Source organism: Muscardinus avellanarius (assembly GCF_963383645.1).
Source record: "Muscardinus avellanarius genome assembly, chromosome: 2".
Classification (NCBI taxonomy): domain Eukaryota; kingdom Metazoa; phylum Chordata; class Mammalia; order Rodentia; family Gliridae; genus Muscardinus; species Muscardinus avellanarius.
In genome coordinates, this window is record NC_137787.1 from 47618983 (window position 1) to 47638886 (window position 19904).

General features: G+C 37.6%; 1 protein-coding gene across 1 annotated transcript in view; it reads right to left on the minus strand.

Annotated features, from left to right (window-relative positions):
* Positions 1 to 19904, minus strand: part of ANKAR (ankyrin and armadillo repeat containing) — a gene marked incomplete at both ends in the record, with an annotated part of 53031 nt that overhangs the window by 5665 nt on the left and 27462 nt on the right. Inside the window, 11 exons of the mRNA XM_080689361.1 lie at positions 1238 to 1347; positions 2527 to 2644; positions 3318 to 3476; positions 5792 to 5914; positions 8279 to 8385; positions 12051 to 12212; positions 12288 to 12441; positions 12627 to 12868; positions 13535 to 13703; positions 14554 to 14795; positions 17850 to 17954. Coding sequence (XP_080545487.1) covers positions 1238 to 1347; positions 2527 to 2644; positions 3318 to 3476; positions 5792 to 5914; positions 8279 to 8385; positions 12051 to 12212; positions 12288 to 12441; positions 12627 to 12868; positions 13535 to 13703; positions 14554 to 14795; positions 17850 to 17954 — 1691 coding nt within the window. The remainder of the gene's footprint in view (positions 1 to 1237; positions 1348 to 2526; positions 2645 to 3317; positions 3477 to 5791; positions 5915 to 8278; positions 8386 to 12050; positions 12213 to 12287; positions 12442 to 12626; positions 12869 to 13534; positions 13704 to 14553; positions 14796 to 17849; positions 17955 to 19904) is intronic.

Genomic DNA, 19904 nt, shown 5'->3' on the forward strand with positions numbered 1-19904 from the left:
CTTTCTCTCTCTCTCTCTCTCTCTCTCTCTCTCTCTCTCTCTCTCTCTCTCTCTCTCTCCCCTCCCTCCCTCCCTCCCTCCCTCCCTCTCTCTCTCTCTCTCTCTCTCTGGCGGTACTGGGATTTCTGGAAGCCCTTCTACCTCCGGGCTACACTGCTACACTCCCAGACCTATTTTTACATTTTTTTTTATTTGGAAACAGGGTATCTTAAGCCAGCGCGGCTGGCTTCGAACCTGCGCAATCCTCCTGTCTCTGCCATCTCAAGCGTGGGGATTACAAGCGTGCGCCACCACGCCTGGCTTTATACTTTATTTTAAAACAGGGTATCACACTAAGTTGCAGAGAGCCTCATTAAGTAGCTGAGGCTGGTCTTGAGCCTGTAATCCTCCTGTCTCAGCCTCCCAAGTACTGGGATTACAAGCATGCATCACCACACCCAGCTTTCATTTTTTATTTTGAAACAGGGTCTCACTAGGTTCAGAAATATGGCCATACTTTTTAAAATTTAATTCAGAGACTAATTTGAGCAGATGTTCTTTTTAATCTTTAACAATGGTTATTTTATACTTTTTTATAATTAACATCCTGTTTTAATCTTGGAGTTAAGTGTGTACTTTTTGTGGTAATCAGAATTGTGGATGGCAGATATGACTAACTAGTACTAGAAAACTCATCTAAAGTTGAGTTAAAAACACAAACTATATTTATTATATAACATAGTTAACTTAAGGAGAAACTCTTAAGAGAATGATGGGCAAATTAATTTTTTTTGCAGCTCACCTCTTTCATCCCAGTACTTGGGAAGCTGAGACAGGTAGATAACAGGTTCAAGGATAGCCTCCGCAAATAATGACACTCAAGCAACCTAGTGAGACCTATTTCAAAACAAAATATTAAAAAGGGGAGGGGAGGAGCCAGGCGTGGTGGCGCATGCTTGTCATCCTCGCAGTTGGGAGGCTGAGATAGGAGGATCGCACAGGATCGAAGCCAGACTCAGCTACTGAGTGAGGCTCTCAGCAACTTAGTGAGACCCTGTTTCCAAATAAAGTATAAAATAGGTCTGGGAGTATAGCCTGGAGGTAGAAAAACCCCTGGGTTCCACCCTGATTACCGCAAAAAAAAAGGGGGGGGCAGGAGATGCTAGGGGGATAGCTCAGAGGTAGAATGTCCCTGGGTTCAATCCCCAGTACAAGAAAACAAAGAAAAGAAAAGAGAAAAGAAAAGGCTTTGTTTTACCTCTTCCCTTCCTGAGTACAAGTGGTAGCAGAGTCTCTGGATGGTTCCTAGTGTAGTGAATGCTTCTGGAATGCCGGCTCTAGAATGAGCCAGAGTAGCTATTAAGTTCCCTATAAATTAAAGAAGAAAAAGTACTTATGTCATTTAAAAGGAAGATGAATGAACTGTACCAATGATAGTTTGATATAGCATTAGAGTTGATAAAATTATGGCTTGGGCTGGGCATGGTGGTGCACACTTGTAATCCCCGCGCTTGGGAGGCTGAGACAGGAGAATCACACAGGTTCGAATCCAGCCTCAGCTACTTAGTGAGGCTCTCAGCAACTTAGTGAGACCCTGTTTCCAAATAAAATATAAAATAAGTCTGGGAGTATAGCCCAGAGGTAGAAAAGCCCCTGGATTTCACCCTCAGTACCACACACACACAAAAATTATGGTTTTTTTTTTTTTTTGGTCACAAACAGCAAAATTAAACAGGTTTACGTAAAAATGGAATTTTTAAAAATTAGATATTTCCTTCCATTCATGACTTAAACTGTATTATATTTTGAGATTTTTAGAATTTTTCTTTTTGATGACAATGAACATAACTATTGAATTAACATAAGAAAATTTAATATGTCCCTTTTGTAGTTCAGGTAATGGTATTTTAAAATCAAGCAATATATTGTTTTTTAAAACTTAAATCATTGAGGGCCTTACTATAGAAGAAAATATTTGGGGACTAAAATTAATAAAATGATCTATTAAGTAAATTAAATCCATACCTACCAACTTAATACTATTTCATTCATATTGGTGTTTTATTTCAAGATATAAGTGTATTTCCATGTTTGTGGGTGAATACCATATGTTGTTTTACTGTGTTGCATGGAAATATAGAGAATGCTTAAATCTTAAGAAAAATGTGCAAAATTCATCAAAAGAAAGCCAGATAGGGGTATATCAGTGAAAAATCTGATACCATTTTATAAATCAACATATAAGTTTTGTTCTTGGTTGTTCATAATTGAATTATTATATCATAGGAAAAATAATTAGGGGTTTGAAAAAGTAATTAGGAACATAAAAAGGCCATATCCAGAATTACTCTGTTCATGTGCAGGGTGCAGAGTGGATACCCATTGTTCACTGTAGACTTACTCCATAGTTTCATATAGATTAACAGTAATTCATTCATCAAACTGTGTTTGTTACTGCTGTCAGATTTATTATTTTGTTATTACTCAAATTACAAAAATTAGAAAAATAATTTTATGTGAGTACAATAGATTCTAGTCGTATCTTACCTGTTAAGGCAATGGTAGCAGCCTGAATTGAATACAGACTATCAACTAATATAGTAACACCTCTTGCAGACAAAGTGATGTGGTCTACATCTATAATCACTTTAGCTAGTACAATAATCTAAAAACAAAAAAGCAGCATATAATCATTGAAAATGTCTCCTCAGCTTCTCTAATAAAATTTTTATTATTTACGGGGATACTTCTTAGGAGGGTAAAGGGAGTTTTGGGTGTCATCTAACAGAAGAGCAGCACATGGTGGCAGAGAGGAGAGTACTTTTTTTTAACTGATCATAGCAGTGAACCTTAAAGGCAGAATTAGTCCTCTTACAATGTTTGCAACTTTTGCACCCTTGAAGTATAGGTTCAGCAAAGTACTTCTCCTTATGGTCATAGGATAGAAAATGAACGAGAATAAGATTAAGAAGCACCCAGATAGAAATAGTTGTTATACAATTGTAGAATTAGTGTGATCAGGTATGTAGTTAGAAACCTGTCTTGCACACAAACATATTCTTCTAGTTATTTTCTTATAACATGGGGTGATGAAAATAGTCCTACCTGCCTATAAACCACAGAGGGTTGTTTTGAGCATCAGATGAGGTATAAAGGCAAGAGTGCCTTATAACTTGTAAAAATCTATATAAATGAAGAAATGTTTATAGATAATGGTGTTTTATAAGGTAAATGCTGCTGATGTACAAAGTATTGAATTATATGAATCAGTAAACATTTTACCAAACCCCCAATTTTTAAGTCTTCACTAAAAATACATATTTGTCCTGATTTTGTACCTGAAATGCTGCCATTGCCTTTTCCGTTTCAATCGTTGATTCAAGAAAAGGTTCAAAAATCGATATGGTCATTATTCCACTTTCCAATATTAAGTATTGCTGAAGGCGATTATTGAAGGCAAAAAGGGTTAATGCGTAGCCTGCTCTTAAGCGAATATCCTAGAAATAGGAGAAATGTGTGTTATCTTTAATTTGCTTCATTTACTGTGTCACTCTGCTGAGACTGGCCTAGAGCCTTCAATCCTCCTGTCTCAACCTCCCAAGTACTAGGATTAGAGATGTGTACCTCCATGCCTGGATACTACAAAACTTTCAACTCACCATTGTAATGATTCTTAGAATTAAGAATTATGGGCCAGAACAGGTAACTCCTTTAGTTTAGTTCCCTAAAATCCCCTTCACCTGTACAACTGATGGACAAAGATGAATATATTATGAGCCACACAAAGGGTCCAGAGAGTAAGGCAGGTGGTGATGGCTGAGGTGAAAGAAAGAATGCTCAAGAATGACCTATGCAGTACAAGAAAAGGGAGAAGAAGGGTGTAGATGAGAAATAGGGAAACAGCAGTAAAACATTAGAAAGAGCAGACTAGATGAGGAAAAGAGGTGCTTACAGAGTCAGAGATGAATTCAGTTTTTGTTCCCTATCACTTCCCATATTTTTTGGCATTTCTCTGTCTTTTTGTGTACCACAGTAGAGTAAAATCTTATATTTTTAAAAGATGATATTTTTAATCCCCACCCCAGACCCTCCTAATGTCCCTCCAAAATATCACAGAACTTAGAGACCCTCTTGGCAGTTTTCTTCCCTGATTTCAAAATACAGTGTAGGCAAGAAGGGCTCCCATTTTCTAGGATAGCACTATTCAAAGTGGGACCCTCGGACCAGTGACAGTTCTCAAAGTTATTGACAATAGGATAGCAGATGTATCAAGAATAAACACTTAAAAGAAACAACTCTTCCTTGTGCTTGAATACTAATTATTAAATGTAGGGTCTAGTGTCATATTAATCATTGTTGCATCAATGGGTGCTAAAATTTGTGACCAACACTATGAAATTTGCAAAATATCAAAGTCTCTTGCCTTAAGATACTTAACTACAATCATAAAAACAGTAACAACAGCGGAGAAATGTGGCAGATACCACTTTAAGTAACTGATTTATTTTGTTTTATTTGGAAACAGGGTCTCACTAAGTTGCTGAGAGCCTCACTAAGAAGCAGAGGCTGGCTTTGAACCTGTGTTATACCTCCTGTCTTAGCCTCCCAAGTGCAGGGATTATAAGCGTGTGCCACCACGCCTGGCCTTACTTTAAGTAACTGAAGTTAAGATTGTCAGTAATAAGACATGTCATTATCACACACCCTTTGATCTGAGGCATTGGGAAGGAGAGTGAGCATCCACATTACTTCTGTTATGTTTACCAAAATGCACAATCATGAGAAACCATCAAATGAAGTCAAATTGAGGGACACTCATCAAAAATGTCAAAATTATAAAAGATATGAAATCATGAAAGGCACAGGCTGACTAAGCTTCACAAACTGGATACTAAAGGGATGGGACAATTAGATGTAATGTGAGATTCTGAATTGAGTTCTTGAACAGAAAATGGGTATTGATGAGAAAACTGGCAAAATTCAAATAAGGTCACACTATTACTTTTGTAAAGTTTTGAAAAGTCTAAAATTATTTCAAAACTTGAAAAATTAAAAAAATCTCTTCTTAACAGATTGCTTGGGGGTGGGGGCCTGTTTCTTCATCACAAATCGAAAAAGCATCACTTTGGGGTTTTAAGAAAGAAATGTATGACTGAGTGTTGAAAGGACATAAAGTTATTTTATTTTATTTTATTTTATTTTATTTTATTTTATTTTGGTACTGGGGTTCCTGGAAGCCCTTCTACCTCCGGGCTACACTCCCAGACCTATTTTTTTTATATTTTTTATTTGGAAACAGGGTCTCTTAAGCCAGCGAGGCTGGCTCCGAACCAGCACGAGCCTCCTGTCTCTGCCTCCCAAGAACTGGGATTACAAGTGTGCGCCACCACGCCCGGCTAAAGTTATTTTAAAAGTTTGATTCAGGACAGAAGAAAGTACTAAATATGCTACATTTCAAAGGTGAGATGAGACAATGACGAAAAATAATTATTACATTATTATAAAAGAATAGCCCACAATGAGATATTTTACATTTTTACATTTTTTTTTCTAGTACTGGGGATTGAACTCAGGGGCACTCTGACACTGAGCTATATTCCCACGCTTTTTTTTTCCCAGTTTTGAGACAGAGTCTTTCTAATCTGCTGAGGCTCTCCCTGAACATGCAATTCTTCTGCCTCATCCTTCTGAGTCTCTGGGATTACAGGTGTAATTTAAATAGCATCATGACGAAGACTGGAGAATAACTTGAAATGTGGCCTACAAACAGTTCTCCTCTACGGTGAGCTCTAATATTTCGTAAAGGCATTACCTTATCTGTCGAGTGAAGAAGATAAAGGACGTCGGAGTACTTAAATCCTTCATCTTGTTGCAATTGCTTCTGTAATACTTCGTTTCTCAGGACAATGCATGCCAAGGAAAATGCCACTTCGACCTAAATATGTGGTTGCAAACACTCTCACGCATTCTTTATCAGACGACATATTGCATTGAACAGACATATATAGAATATATTGTGGAAGAATACTATAAAATCCACTAAGGTATGATTCACTGATTTAAATCCTCTGAGTAGTATTTAAGAATGACACAACTTCTGGAAAAATATTCGTCATAATTTTTAACAGCTAGGAAATATTCTTCCTCTCTGTGTGCAGGGACAAGTGTGGAGCTTCATTTGAGAGCACGAAGGAGGTGACCAGGGCCAGCAGGGCATGTAAGGAGGTGTTACCTACAGGGATAGTTGTATCTCTTCCACTTCAAAAAATAAAGTATAAAAAACACTTTCTGGCATGGGCTAAAAAGCTGGTTCACCTCTCAAATGAAGCTCCATAGTTGTGATTCCATTGTGTGTATTTCCCATAATTTTGCAATCCATTCATCTGTTGATGGAGACCTGGGTTGGTTCCATATTTTAGCTATTACAAATAGACACTTCACAAAAGAAGAGATACAAATGGCCAATAGATACATGAAAAAAAATGTTCAACATCATTAGCCATCAGGGAGATGCAAATCAAAACTACACTGAGATTCCCTAATCAGAATGGCAAGTGTAAAGAAGTCAAATGATAACAAATGCTGGCGAGTATGTGGGGAAAGAGGAACTCTTTTACACTGTTGGTGGGAATGCAAACTAGTTCAGCCCTATAGAGATCAGTGTGGAGATTCCTTAGAAAACTGGGAATGGATCCACCATATGATCCAGCTCTACCACTTCTGGGTATCTTTCCAAAGGGGTTGAAATCAGAGAACTACAGTAACATATGCATACCCATTTTCACAACAGCACTTTTTATTTCTTATTTTGAGACAGGGTCTCACTAAGTTGCTGAGAGTCTCCCTATGTTACTTAGGCTGTCTTACAATTTGTGAATCTTCTGTCGCAGCCTCCCAAGTATTAGTGTTACAGGGATGTGCCACCAAGCTCGACTAAAACACACATTTTAAAATAAATATTTTTACATGGCATTTTCCATAATCTTGAGGAATTTACTTGTACTCTAAAAGTCAACATAGTCTTTATCTCTAATTTAAGCCAAAAGATTGCTAGCATAGCCGGGCGTGGTGGCGCACGCTTGTAATCCCCACATTTGGGAGGCAGAGACAGGAGGACCATGCAGGTTCGAAGCCAGCCGCGCGCGCTGGCTTAGGAGACCCTGTTTCCAAATAAAAATGTAAAAATAGGTCTGAGAGTGTAGCCCGGAGGTAGAAGGACTTCCAGGAACCCCAGTACCACCAAAAAAAAAAAAAAAATTGCTAGCATACTTTTTCTTAGCCAACTTTCACAATAAAATAATCTTTTTCATAACTAGAAAGGTCACATAGCATTTTCTGATAACAAGCATATGCATTATAAGAAACATTGCTATTTACTTATGTCTTTTTCTCCTATATTCTATTTACTTGTCTCCAACAGAGTCTCTGCCAAAGTTTTCGAAGAAAATGCATTTCTGTTGTTGCAGTTGTTACAATTTCTGGCTTAAATATAGATGTTATGCATTTTAAAGCTTTGCTAAAAGGATTTGAATAGATGTGAATGTCATTTTATTACGGGCATTTTACTAGAATTAAATAGAAATGTGAGCTCTTCAAAAACTTACAGTAATTCTTTGTAATGGATGCCCTTGAGAAAACTCTATCTACCAGCCAACACAGGCTGCTTGGTGGAAGGTAGGGCCGTTTTGATGGTGTGTAACTGACAGTATTCTCTTATGTTTGAAAAATAATTGCCATGTAAGTTACACATGCCCTCTATCCGTGTGTGTGTGTGTGTGTGTGTGTGTGTGCGTGGTACTAAACCCAGGGACATTCTACCTCTGAGCTACATCCTTAGCCCTATATTTTATTCTTTATTTTGAAACAGGGTCTCAGTAAGTTGCAGAAGGCCTCACTAAATAGCTGAGGCTTGCCGCGAACCTGCAATCCTCTGTCTCAGCCTCCTAAATACTGGGATTACGTGTGTGCGCTACCATACCTCACTTTCCCACCTACTTTAAAAAAATCAATATCTGAGAAAGTAGGAAAGAGAATATATGAATAAATAACCAAATATCTGCAGGAAAATTCCTTAAAGAGTAAGGACATACGACTTTCTTGTCATATTGGAAAAATTCATGCTTTAATAAAATTTACTACTATCTTATAGGTTGTCATATCCTCTTTATTTAAGCCTTTAAATTTTTATTTAAAAGGCTAAACTTTAATCGTATGAATATTCATAAAGAGACTGTTCTTAAAAAGCAATGTTTATGTTAATTTTTGCTATATCAGAAAAAATTTAAACCTTAATATATACCTTAATGATAGGTGAAGGGTGGTTTCTTAGTAGTTGGATAAGTACTGGAAAGGCATTTTCATCTGCAATAAATTCTTGACTAACAGGATTGCTTGTATGGGCTACACCTGCAAGAGTTCAATGTCAGGAAGGTAATGTTTTATTCCATCTTGTAAATGGTAAAGTCAATCTTAGCTTGGTATTATTGGTTGACCAAGTTCTCACCGAGTACTGTGTGCACACATGTATCTATTGCTCTTAACGTTGGCATGATATATGATTACAATGCACCAATAAAAATGAAAAAAGTGCATGTGGGAGGGGCTACATGAGTGATGTGTGCATGTGTTCCTCTACCACTTTGTACTCCATTATGATGTATGATTATCATGCAACAATAAAAAGTCTTAAGGTACTATTGTCAGTAAAAACAAAAGGAAATGCTATAGTTATACTATTTTAATAGTTTTATATTAAGTTTTAAGAGGCACAGTGAATAAAATATGGAATTTATTTATAATGAAATAGGCACACAATATTGAAATAGATATACAATTTAATATTGAAATATTAATATTGAAATAGACATAAAAACTAAAAATTCTATATTATCAAAGAATTAATAATAGCTATCATTTATTGAAAAATATTATGTGCTAGGTACAACTCTAATATAGTTGCTATTATCTTATATAAAAAGTTTATTTCTACAAAAATGACTAAAGTAACTGAGTTAAAAATGTATATATTTCTTAAATGACATGGGCTAAAAATATAATCTTATTGTATCCCTTTATAGCATACTACTTAATTTTTTATTTTGAGGAAGTAGTTTTATTAGTTCATATTACTTATACAGAATAATGGGTTCATTCTGGCATATTCATACATGCATGTAGCACTTTTACCATTCCTACCTCTCTATCAATCCCTTGCTCTCTCTTCCCATTTCTCCCACCCCCTTTTCCTTCTCTAATAATTTCTTTTCTACTTTAATATTGCCTTCTCTTCCCTATGGTTCACAAATGAGATAAATCTTGTGATACTTGCTTTCTAAGTCTGGCTCAATTTGTTTGACATGATCCCTCCAGTAAAATTGCAGACCTAATTTCAATGAAGAATTCAAGTCTCTTTTTAGTGGCCATGCCTAGTTTTAGTTCTGGGGTGTTAGGTGATTTTTTTTTCAAATATCAAACTATTTACACAGTAGGTTTACATATTTAAATATAAATTGAAGATTTAGCTTCTCTACGAACAAGAAAAAGAAGGCGACCACAAATTGTTATTTAGGAATATTTGAAAGAACTAGGGGAATTAAAAGGAGCAAAGAAGGCTTTCCTTTCCATATTCTCCTCTACCCCTCACTGATAAGAATACCTTTGAAGTGAACTAATGAGAAGAAATTGTGTATGGCGTGACATGTGACATATAGACTATTGTGTAGGACAGAAGGGGGCAATTTACATATATTATTATTTACTAAAATTTTAGTAATACCTATAATTTTTGTATTAACACAGGGACATTTTACCTTCACCCTAGGCCTTTTATTTATTTATTTATTTTGCAGGTCTGGGGATGGAACCCAGAGGCATTTGACCTCCGAGCTACACCCCCTGCCCAATTTTTTATTTTTTATTTTGAAACAGGGTCTCACTGAGTTGCAGAGGGCCTCACTAAGTAGCTGAGGCTGTCCGCGAACCACGATCCTCCTGTCTCAGCCTCCCAAATGCTGGGCTTACAAGTGTGTGCCACCACGCCCTGCTCACCCTAGGCCTTTCTAATGTTTTTGTTTTGTTTTGTTTTGTTTTGTTTTAAAAACGGTCTTCCGGGTGTGGTAGCGTACGCTTGTAATCCCAGCATTTGGGAGGCTGAGACCGGAGAATCACGGTTTGCGGACAGCCTCAGCTACTTAGTGAGGCCCTCTGCAATTTAGTGAGACTCTGTTTCAAAATAAAGAATAACAAATAGGGCAGGGGGTGTACCTCAGAGGTCGAATGCCCCTGAGATCCATCCCCAGACTAATAATAATAATAATAATAATAATAATAATAGTTTCTGGTCTGATTTTGAACCTGTGAGCCTACTGTATCAGTCTCTCAAGTACTGGGATTACAGGTGTGCACCAACATGCCCAGTTAGTAGTATACATAAGCAAGGAGAAAAAAAGAATTAGGAAGCCAATTCCTAATACTTCATTAAGCTGGATTACTATTGAGGAAATATTGTGGAAATACCTAGAAATAAAAATATTATTTTCTTCTTGTTGGCCCTGCATTCATAGAGATCAGCAAAGAATCCAAATTTTAACTTTTGTTAAGTAGATCACTGACAATTCCGCACTTTCCAGGTACCCCTAAACATCAATTCTTTTGCAATTAAGGTCCCATTATAAGCAAAGAATATTATGGAAAGAGACTGAAATTTTTAAAATGTATCTCAGTATTAGAAACTTTTATAGAGCTTGGGAAATGTAGTTCTTGAAATTCAAAATACGAAATAGGAAGAAATATTTTTTTTAACTTAAAAAATGAAGCCAGGCATGGTGGTACACATTTGTGATTCCAACGTTGGGAGTCTGAGACAGGAGGATTGCGGTTTGTGGACAGCCTCAGCTACTACTTAGGCCCTTTGCAACTCAGTGAGACCTTGTTTCAAAATGAAGAATAAAAAATAGGGCTGGGGGTATGACTCAGAAGTACAGTGCCCCTGGGTTCCATCCCCAGTACTGCGAAATAATAAATAAATAAATAAATAAATAAATAAATAGATAAATAGATAAATAAATAAATAAAACTTAAAAAATGAGGTTGCTTGGTTGCTTTAAGTCAAAATAGTTCCGGCTCACTATCTTAATTTTCTACTCTACCTGAAGTTCAATAGCAAAGTTCAGTGTAAATTTTCTTTCGTTTTTTTCCTTTTTTCTTTTTTTGTTTCTTTTTGTGGTGCTGAGGATTGAACCTAGGGGCACTCTACCTCTGAGCTACACCCCCAGATTTTAAAAATTATAATTTGTTTTGAAAGAGGGTCTCACTACGTTGCTGAGGCTATCCTTAAAACTGTGATCCTTTTGTCTCAAGCTCTCAAGTACTAGGCTACAGGTGTGTACCACCACCTTTTACCGTGGAGCTTGGCTCCAATGTAATCAATGTAATATTTTTTTTTTTTTTGTATTGAGGATGGAACCCAGGAGCATTCTACCTCCAAGCTATATCCCCAGCCCTATTTTATTTTGATTCTTTATTTTGAAACAGGGTCTCACTGAGTGGCAAAGGGCCTCACTAAGTAGTAGCTGAGGCTGTCTGCGAACCGCGATCCTCCTGCGTCAGCCTCCCAAATGCTGGGATTACAAGCATGTGCCACCACGCCCGGTTCAATGTAAAATTCTTAATGACAGCACTATTATGCACTATGATCTTGGGGAAAACTTTTTTTTATGTATGTGTGTGGTACAGGTAATTAAACCCAAGGGCATTCTACCTCAGAGCTATAACCCCAGCCCTTTATTTATTTATTTTATTTGGAAATGGTCTCGTTAAGTGGCTGACAGTTTCATTAAGTTGCTGAGACTGACTTTGAACTTGTGATCCTCACGTTTCAGTCCCTCAAGTACTAGGATGACAGGCATGTGCCACCACGCCCAGGTGAGAAAATTTTTATAAACCTTTCATGGATTAAATATAGTTTAGGTCTCTAACAGTGAGGATTCAGAGGAATCTCTTTAATATCGGCTTCTCTATTAAGTCCTTTCTCTTAAAGATTTCTTAAAGAAATGAAGAATAAATATACAAACCAATGCAAATGGATCCCACTGCTCTGATGACACTGAGCAGCGTGCCTTCAGCGACCTTACTAATTCGCAGTAAGCGAACCAGTGGTGCAATTCCATTCCCTTCACAGATTTGATTTTGATGCATCCTGCTGTCCTTACTTAAAGCAATGACTGCCTCGCCTCCTAATAAAGAAAGAGACGGGCATGACCTCCATGTGTAGGTACCCTGTGCAGATTTATGTACAGACAGGAACTTACCAACATACTGCATTTTAGCTGATGGCGACAAAAGCATATTAATTATAAAGTTGTAACCAATTTGTTCTGCCATATACTTCTGTTGTTTCAGTGTTTGTCCTGCCAAGGCCCAAAGTGCTACAGCTCCTTGTTCTTTGACATCTATTTGAAATGCCTGTTTAGAAACAAACAGCCCTTCCATTCATTCAGTGAACATTTCTTGAACATTTTAGGGAGGTGTGTTTTATAAAATTCAAATTCAGAATTGATTTTGATTTCTTATTCACCAAACAAAATTCAAATGGAGTTAAGTCGTCTATGAAAAAATGGCCAGTAATGATAAAAAAAAAAAATTCCTACCTTTAGAAGTTTTAATAGATATTTAGTTAATTTTTTTTCCAGAAATGCCTTCTGTATAAGAGGGTTGTTACTTGCTAGGGATTCCACAGCCATTGCACCTTTCATTTGGACACTTAGATGTTTTCCTTTGAAAAGAGCCACCAGGGGAGGAATCCCCCCTTCCATGGCGATAGCATCCTGAACGTCCTTATTGTTACGCCCAACCTCAGCAAGTGTAGCAGAAGATATAGCCTTCAGCACATCTTCAAACGAATCCGAGAACAAGTTAAATAAGTCTTCCAGAAAGTAAAAATATTAAAACGCAACCTATCGTTGGTTTCCCATATTACAAGATCAAAATTTTAAAAGCGCGAAGAAAAATTAAAAAACAAAAAAATAGAAAGAAAAGTGAAACTGTCCAAGTTTACCACCTAAATATAACCCCTTTCCCTTCTTCGGGGCCCTTTCTCTATCCTCCTGGTCTCCCTTCCATTCTCATGAGATCCCCTCAGCGTGCTTTCTTTCATTTTTTCTCTTTAATGTCCACATATAAGAGTAAACACATGACCCCTGACTTTGAATCTAGCAAATATAAAACTCCTTTTGTAACCTGCACAAGAGTTACCAATGAGACATCTACTCCCCAGGGTATATTATCTGCATTAATTTCATTACTCATGTCACTATTTCCATTTATAAAAATGTCTAACCAAATATTTTTAAATCATGCTTTTATGGGTCAATGCTATATAAACCCAATTCTATATAAACTTAAATATAAATAGTACTTAAATATTTGACTTAGATAACTTATATCTAGATTCATTTAAAGAACCCAGGACAACTGCGCATACAGCACAATTCCAAATCCATGTTTGCTTTACTTAATAGTATAATAAATTTTAAATAGCACAGAGGTAGAGACTCACCAGAATTAGAACTCAGAAATCTGACGAGGTGTGGAATACCGTTATGATCTCTCACTGCTTTTTGATTGTTTTCATTCCCAATACATAATACACGTATACAGTTCATTATATTTATTAGCACACTCTCAATGTTTAAGTTCAAGAGATTTATCAGAGCTGGGATACCATTCTAAAAGTAAACAAAAAAGTAATTACATTTGAATTTATTTAAGGTCATTGCAATCTCTGTTTAGAAGTGCAAGTCTATATCATCTTTCTTCCTGTAAATATCTGCTTATTTAGGAGAGCGCAATGGCCTATAAATAAATGTGTTTATAGATAATGACCTTAAACAACAGTTGCCATAAACATTTTCAAAATCCTAATGCTTTCATATAAGGTAAGTACTTAATAAATATATTTTAAAATAGTACTTAAAATAATTTGAGGCTGCTTCAGTAATTTAGTGAAATCCTCTGGAACTTAGTGAGACCCTGTTACAAAACAAAAAATTAAAAGGGCTGAGAGTGCAGCTCAAAGGTAGACTGCCCCAAATTCAATCTCCAGTACCAAAAATAACAACAACCCAGCATACAAAACAAACTGGATTGTGTTTGAGGAAATATAGTGTGGGAAAGATTGCCTGGTGTTCATCAAAAATAATTTTCTTCTAATTTTTTATTTCTGGTATATAATTAGACTACCTTTCTCAGCCAGAATAGAAATAGCTAGAATGGTAGTGTTTAGAAACAATCAGTATAGTCTAACATATGAAAAAAAAAGTCCCTCTTTCTATGTCTGGGATACACTCACGTGACAACTTCTTAGTGAAGTCTTTTTCCTCAGGTTACCTCCTTCCCCCTTGGTCTTTTAATTTATCGCTGAGTTTTATCACTGTATAACAATATGGGTCTCTATCTTTCTAGCCTGGGGACATAGCTCAGTGATAGAATGTTAGTCTAGCATGCATAAGTCCCTGGGTTCAATTCCCAGCATCACACATAGACACACATGAATGATGTTCTATGAAAAGAGCTTACATATTCAGCAATAGCATTCTTGTTTGCACCCTGAGCAATATCATAGAGAATGACAGCGCAGCGAGAGTGTAGTTCAGGTTCCTCAGAAACCAGCAGGTTGATCAAAGCTGGAATACCTCCCGCTTCTACTATAGCATGCACTACGCTTACGTGGGTTGAGATGTTACTCAATAACCCGACAGTTTTGCATTGTAATTTTATTTTGGGAGTTTTTAATATATTGATTAAGGCAGGAATGGTGCCTGCAAATAAAAGACAAAAAAGCACAAATTATTTGTAATGATCTGTAGTCAGTTTGTCATGACAAGATTTAAACAATCTTTATGGACGTTGCAATATAAATGATTAGCAAAAAATTCTATAAAATACCATTTGAAATTACGTGAATATATTTTTGTCTCATCTATAGTATATGCCACTATTATTGTTTATGCATTTGATATCATGTAGCACACAACCATTTATTTTATATTGGTGACCCTAAATCATCTTTAAAACTCAAAAATTTGGCTTAAAGATATTAATAAATTATTTGAGCCACCATATGGTAGAGTTCAGCTTTAGCTCATCTACCAATTTTGTGCGACAGTGTTTGTACAATTATTTGAATATTAAATTTATCCTTATTTTATGCTAGTGAGGAGATAGAAAGGAAATAGGCAGATAGGGAAAAGGCCTTGGTAGAAAAAGTTAATTTCCTGAGTTCCCTGAGGGGCAACAAATGCCTGAAACTCCAAAGGCTCAGAGATAAGAAGGTCACAAAGCTTCACAAGGCCATCCTGAGTTTCCTAATCAACAAACCCACCCAGCAAGTCTGGCATTCCTGAAAGGAGACCCTTCAAAGAACTTGCAAATGTCCTATGCAAATTCTCCTTGGAGTCACCACAACCACAAACGGACTTGCAAGCGGTCAGGCATCAGCCAGTCAGATGGCAAAAGTGGGTCACTTTCCCACTCGGGACCCCCTCCCCTTTTGGGGAGCTGTTCTCTCTCTCGCAGGTCGTGTTGGCCCTGAGAGAAGGCAGAGTGCATCTGAGGGCACGTGGCTCGGGCGACTCTCGAGTAGTGACCTGAAGGCCTCTGCTGGACATCATGGCTGACCAGGCCCTTAGGGGTGACCTGTACCTCTTTTCTGGCAGATCGCGTGGACTCTGGGACGGCACTTGGCTCGGGCAACACTCGAGTAGTGACCTGAAGGCAGCTACTGGACAACAGAGACCCGACAGCCCTTAGGGGCGGCCACTTTTCTCTATTCCCTTCTGGCAGATCGCGTGGACTCCGGAAGAAAGCAGCCTGCACCTGAAGGCAATTGACTTGGGCTACTCTCAAGTATTGTCCTGAAGGCAGCTGCTGGACCCAGAGTTCCAGCCCCTTTGGGGGTGTTCAGCCACCCTTGCCCCATTCCCTGCTGCTTCCAATAAACCTTTTACTCCCCTTCCTGAGGTCTGCGGGTGTCATTCTTCGCTCTCCGTAGACAAGAACTCGCCGGGGTTTTCTCGCAAGAAACCCCCATTTCACTAGCAAGTGAAAAAAAGTGTTTGATTGATTAAAATTTAACACTAACCTCATTGATTATAATTGGTTCAGAGGTGGAAATCATTGGACATAGCAAAAACAGAAAGTTTGGCTTTAGTTGGATGCTTGTTATGTCAGTTCAATATGAAATTTAAAAAGAGAACATTATAGAACACATACAAAGTGCTAGAAAAACAATGGATATAATTGGGGCTTTACTTATCTCTTTAGCTACCTGAAATGAAACATCTTCATTATTTGTTTAAGTTTATAGTTTAAACTTTTGGACATAGAATTTTTTTTACATGCTCTTAGGAATACATTAGGTGACTGGCTATAATTAAATGCATCCACAGCATCTCACATGTGCTCAGTATCCACACTGGGGTAGTGGCTACCATGTGTGATAGTACAGATAGGACTTTTCTGACATTTCAGAAAGTCATAATGAACAGAGCTATTTTCGAAACCAACCCTAATGAGGTGGAACCATTTTGTTAAGAGGGAACTAGGCTAGAAAGGCTAAGAAATTAAATTCTAATTGTGAAACTAGTTACAGACACTTGCTCTGATTTTTTAATTTAAAAAATAAGTTATGAAAATACATAATAGAAATAATTTCCAAGTGGAAGTAAATGTAAGAGCAGTATGGTAAGCCAGACATGGTAGTGCCTGCCTATATTCCCAATTCTTGGGAGGCTGAGATAGGGAGCTTGTGGCCAGCCTCAGCAATTTAGTGAGTTCCTCTGAAACTATGTGAGACCTTATTTCAAAATAAAAAAATAAAATAGGGCTGGGGGTGTAGCTCAGAGGTAGAATGTTCCTAGATACCATCCCAGTGCCACCAAAATAAAAGAGAGAAAGAGGAGAGAGAGAGAGAGAGAGAGAGAGAGAGAGAGAGAGAGAGAGAGAGAGAGAGAGGAGAGAGGAGAGAGGAGAGAGGAGAGAGGAGAGAGGAGAGAGGAGAGAGGAGAGAGGAGAGAGGAGAGAGGAGAGAGGAGAGAGGAGAGAGGAGAGAGGAGAGAGGAGAGAGGAGAGAGGAGAGAGGAGAGAGGAGAGAGGAGAGAGGAGAGAGGAGAGAGGAGAGAGGAGAGAGGAGAGAGGAGAGAGGAGAGAGAAGAGAGGAGAGGAGGAGGAGGAGGAGGAGGAGGAGGAGGAGGAGGAGGAGGAGGAGGAGGAAAGAGGTATGTTAAAGTAATGTAATGACAATTTCTAAATGGAAGTAAATATAAGAGTAATGTGGGAAAGTAATTTAATACCAATTTTTAAGTTACCAAACCTTTAGAGAAATAGTTCCTCTAAATTTACATAGTTTTTTGGTCTTGTGCAGCTTTCACATGGAAAATAAAATATAAGCATTGATAGATTTTTAAGAAGTTTAAACTCAACTAAAAATATCCTTTTACAATTAAAAACATATATTAGAGCTGGTGGTATAGTTCAGTGGTAAAGGACATACTTTGCATACACAAGGCCCTAGGTTCAATCCCCAGCACCACCCCCAATATATTTTTAAAAGTTATTGATCCGCTGGGCGTGGTGGCGCACGCTTGGGAGGCAGAGACAGGAGGATCGCACAGGTTCTAGACCAGTCTCGCTGGCTTAAGAGACCCTGTTTCCAAATAAAAATATAAAATAGGTCTGGGAGTGAAGCCCGGAGGTAGAAGGGTTTCCAGGAACCCCAGTACAACAACAACAACAACAACAAAAGGTTATTGATCTGAATATAATATAGATCTACTCAAAATAGCATTAAACATAATTAATAGACTTTGCATCACCTGCATCCAAAATACATTTCCAGTATTGATCATTTGATAAGCAAATAACTTCTAAGGACATGACGGCCATCATTCTCCGCTTAAAGCTTTCACACTGCAACATTTCTGGAAAGTGTAGAACAGAAAAACAAAAGCCGTAATTTACCCAAGTAGTAATAAAATAATGGATTCTCTTTCCATGTAGGCAGTGAACCTAAGAGTTGAAATCACCACTATGACCACCAACTGTATACATTAAATTCCCCTCTGTGTACTGCCCTTTGTGAGATGCTGAACAGATTAAAAATGTGCTATAGTTTAGACCTGGAAAGAATCCCCAGAGGCCCATGTGTTAAAGGCATAGTCCCTTTTGGTACTATTGGGAGGTGGTGGAACCTTTAAGAGGCAGGGCTTAATGGGAAGTTTGAGGACATTGGGGGTGTGTCCTTGAAGGGGATTGTGAAACCCTGCCTCTTCCTCTTCTATTTTTCTTCCACACTCAATCATGAGATGAATGGGCTTCCTCTGTCACAGGTTCCTGTCATGATGTGCTTACTGACTTGCTAAAGGCTGAAAAGCAGTGGTGCCAGTGATTGTTTTGGTACCAAAACTCTGGAGTGATTGTTTTGCCTCCAAAACTCTGAGTTGAAATAAACTTGTCTTCTACGTAAATTGATTATCTCTGGTATTGTTACATGAATATAAATCTAACTACCACATTATACCTTTCATCTTTGAGTTCTAATCTATATAGTTAGTGATTCTTAAATTCTTTATCTTTGGTCCAAATGGCTTAGGCTGGCTAGAAACATAGTTCAAATTCACTCGCAAAACAGTGTCTCTCTCATGCCTAAAATCAGTTTTGAATAAAATTTGAATATGGGTTTTCAATGATGGCAAAGTAAACTATATAATCTAATAAAATTTTAATATACATTAAATTAGAGGCAAGGCTTTGTATATTTATTGAGTATGGAAATATTCTTTTTTTTTGGGGGGGTGCTGGGGATTGAATCAGGGGCATTCTAGCTCTGAGCTACATCCTAAGTCCCCCTAACCCTGGTTTAATTTTTTATTTTGAAATGGTCTTGCTAAGTTGCCAAGAATCGTGCTAAATTGCTGAGGCTGGGCGCAAATCTATGCTCCTCTTGTCTATAATCCCAGTGCTTGGGAGGCTGAGACATGTGCCACTACATTCAGTTTAAAGAACAATAAAAAAAATCTTAGGTGAATTTGTACTCTAGGCAAAAGATAATATGAACATTCATATCCTTCTAAACAGTGTCTATGGCATGAAGAAAGACTAATAGACATATTCCTTCTTCACCTCTTTATCCAGCTACTTTTCTCAAATTCATCCTGACGCTATCTCTTAGATGGATCACTCCATGGTGCTCTTTTAAAATTCAGCTTCTACTCCAAGGGCTAAACCTGGAGGCTTCTAGTAAACTAATTATTCTATTACCCATGGTGATAATGGACAATATGAGGATAAACTTCCCAAAAATGGCTATAGGAAGCAGTGGCCATTGGGCTTCTTTGGTACCATCAAGCTATTCTTGTTAGGGGCCAGACTCCTACTATTAAGGTAGGATTTGCAATGGTTTAGTGCATTAAAAGTAATAGGACGGAGCCAGGCACAGTGATGAATGCCTGTAATCCCAACTACTGGAGTTTGAGGACAGCCTTGGCCACTAGCAGGATCTTGTCTTAAAATAAAGTAAAAAGGACTAGGGATGCAGCTCAGTAGTAAAGTAGCTCCTGGGGTAAATTTCCAATTAAGGAAAAAAGAAAAGTAACAAAAAACTAAGATATAATTATATATCTGCATATAAATAAACACTGAGCATTTCCAATATCTCTCAGGGCTGATATTCTTAGAATATGTCACTAGTACCCAGCAAATTCCAGGGTTAGTACTAAGTCCATTTTTTAAGAAAATATTCAGCTGGGCGTGGTGGCACACGCTTGTAATCCCTGCACTTGGGAGGCGGAGACAGGAGGATCGTGCAGGTTCAAAGCCAGCCGTGCTGGCTTAAGAGACCCTGTTTCCAAATAAAAATATAAAATAGGTCT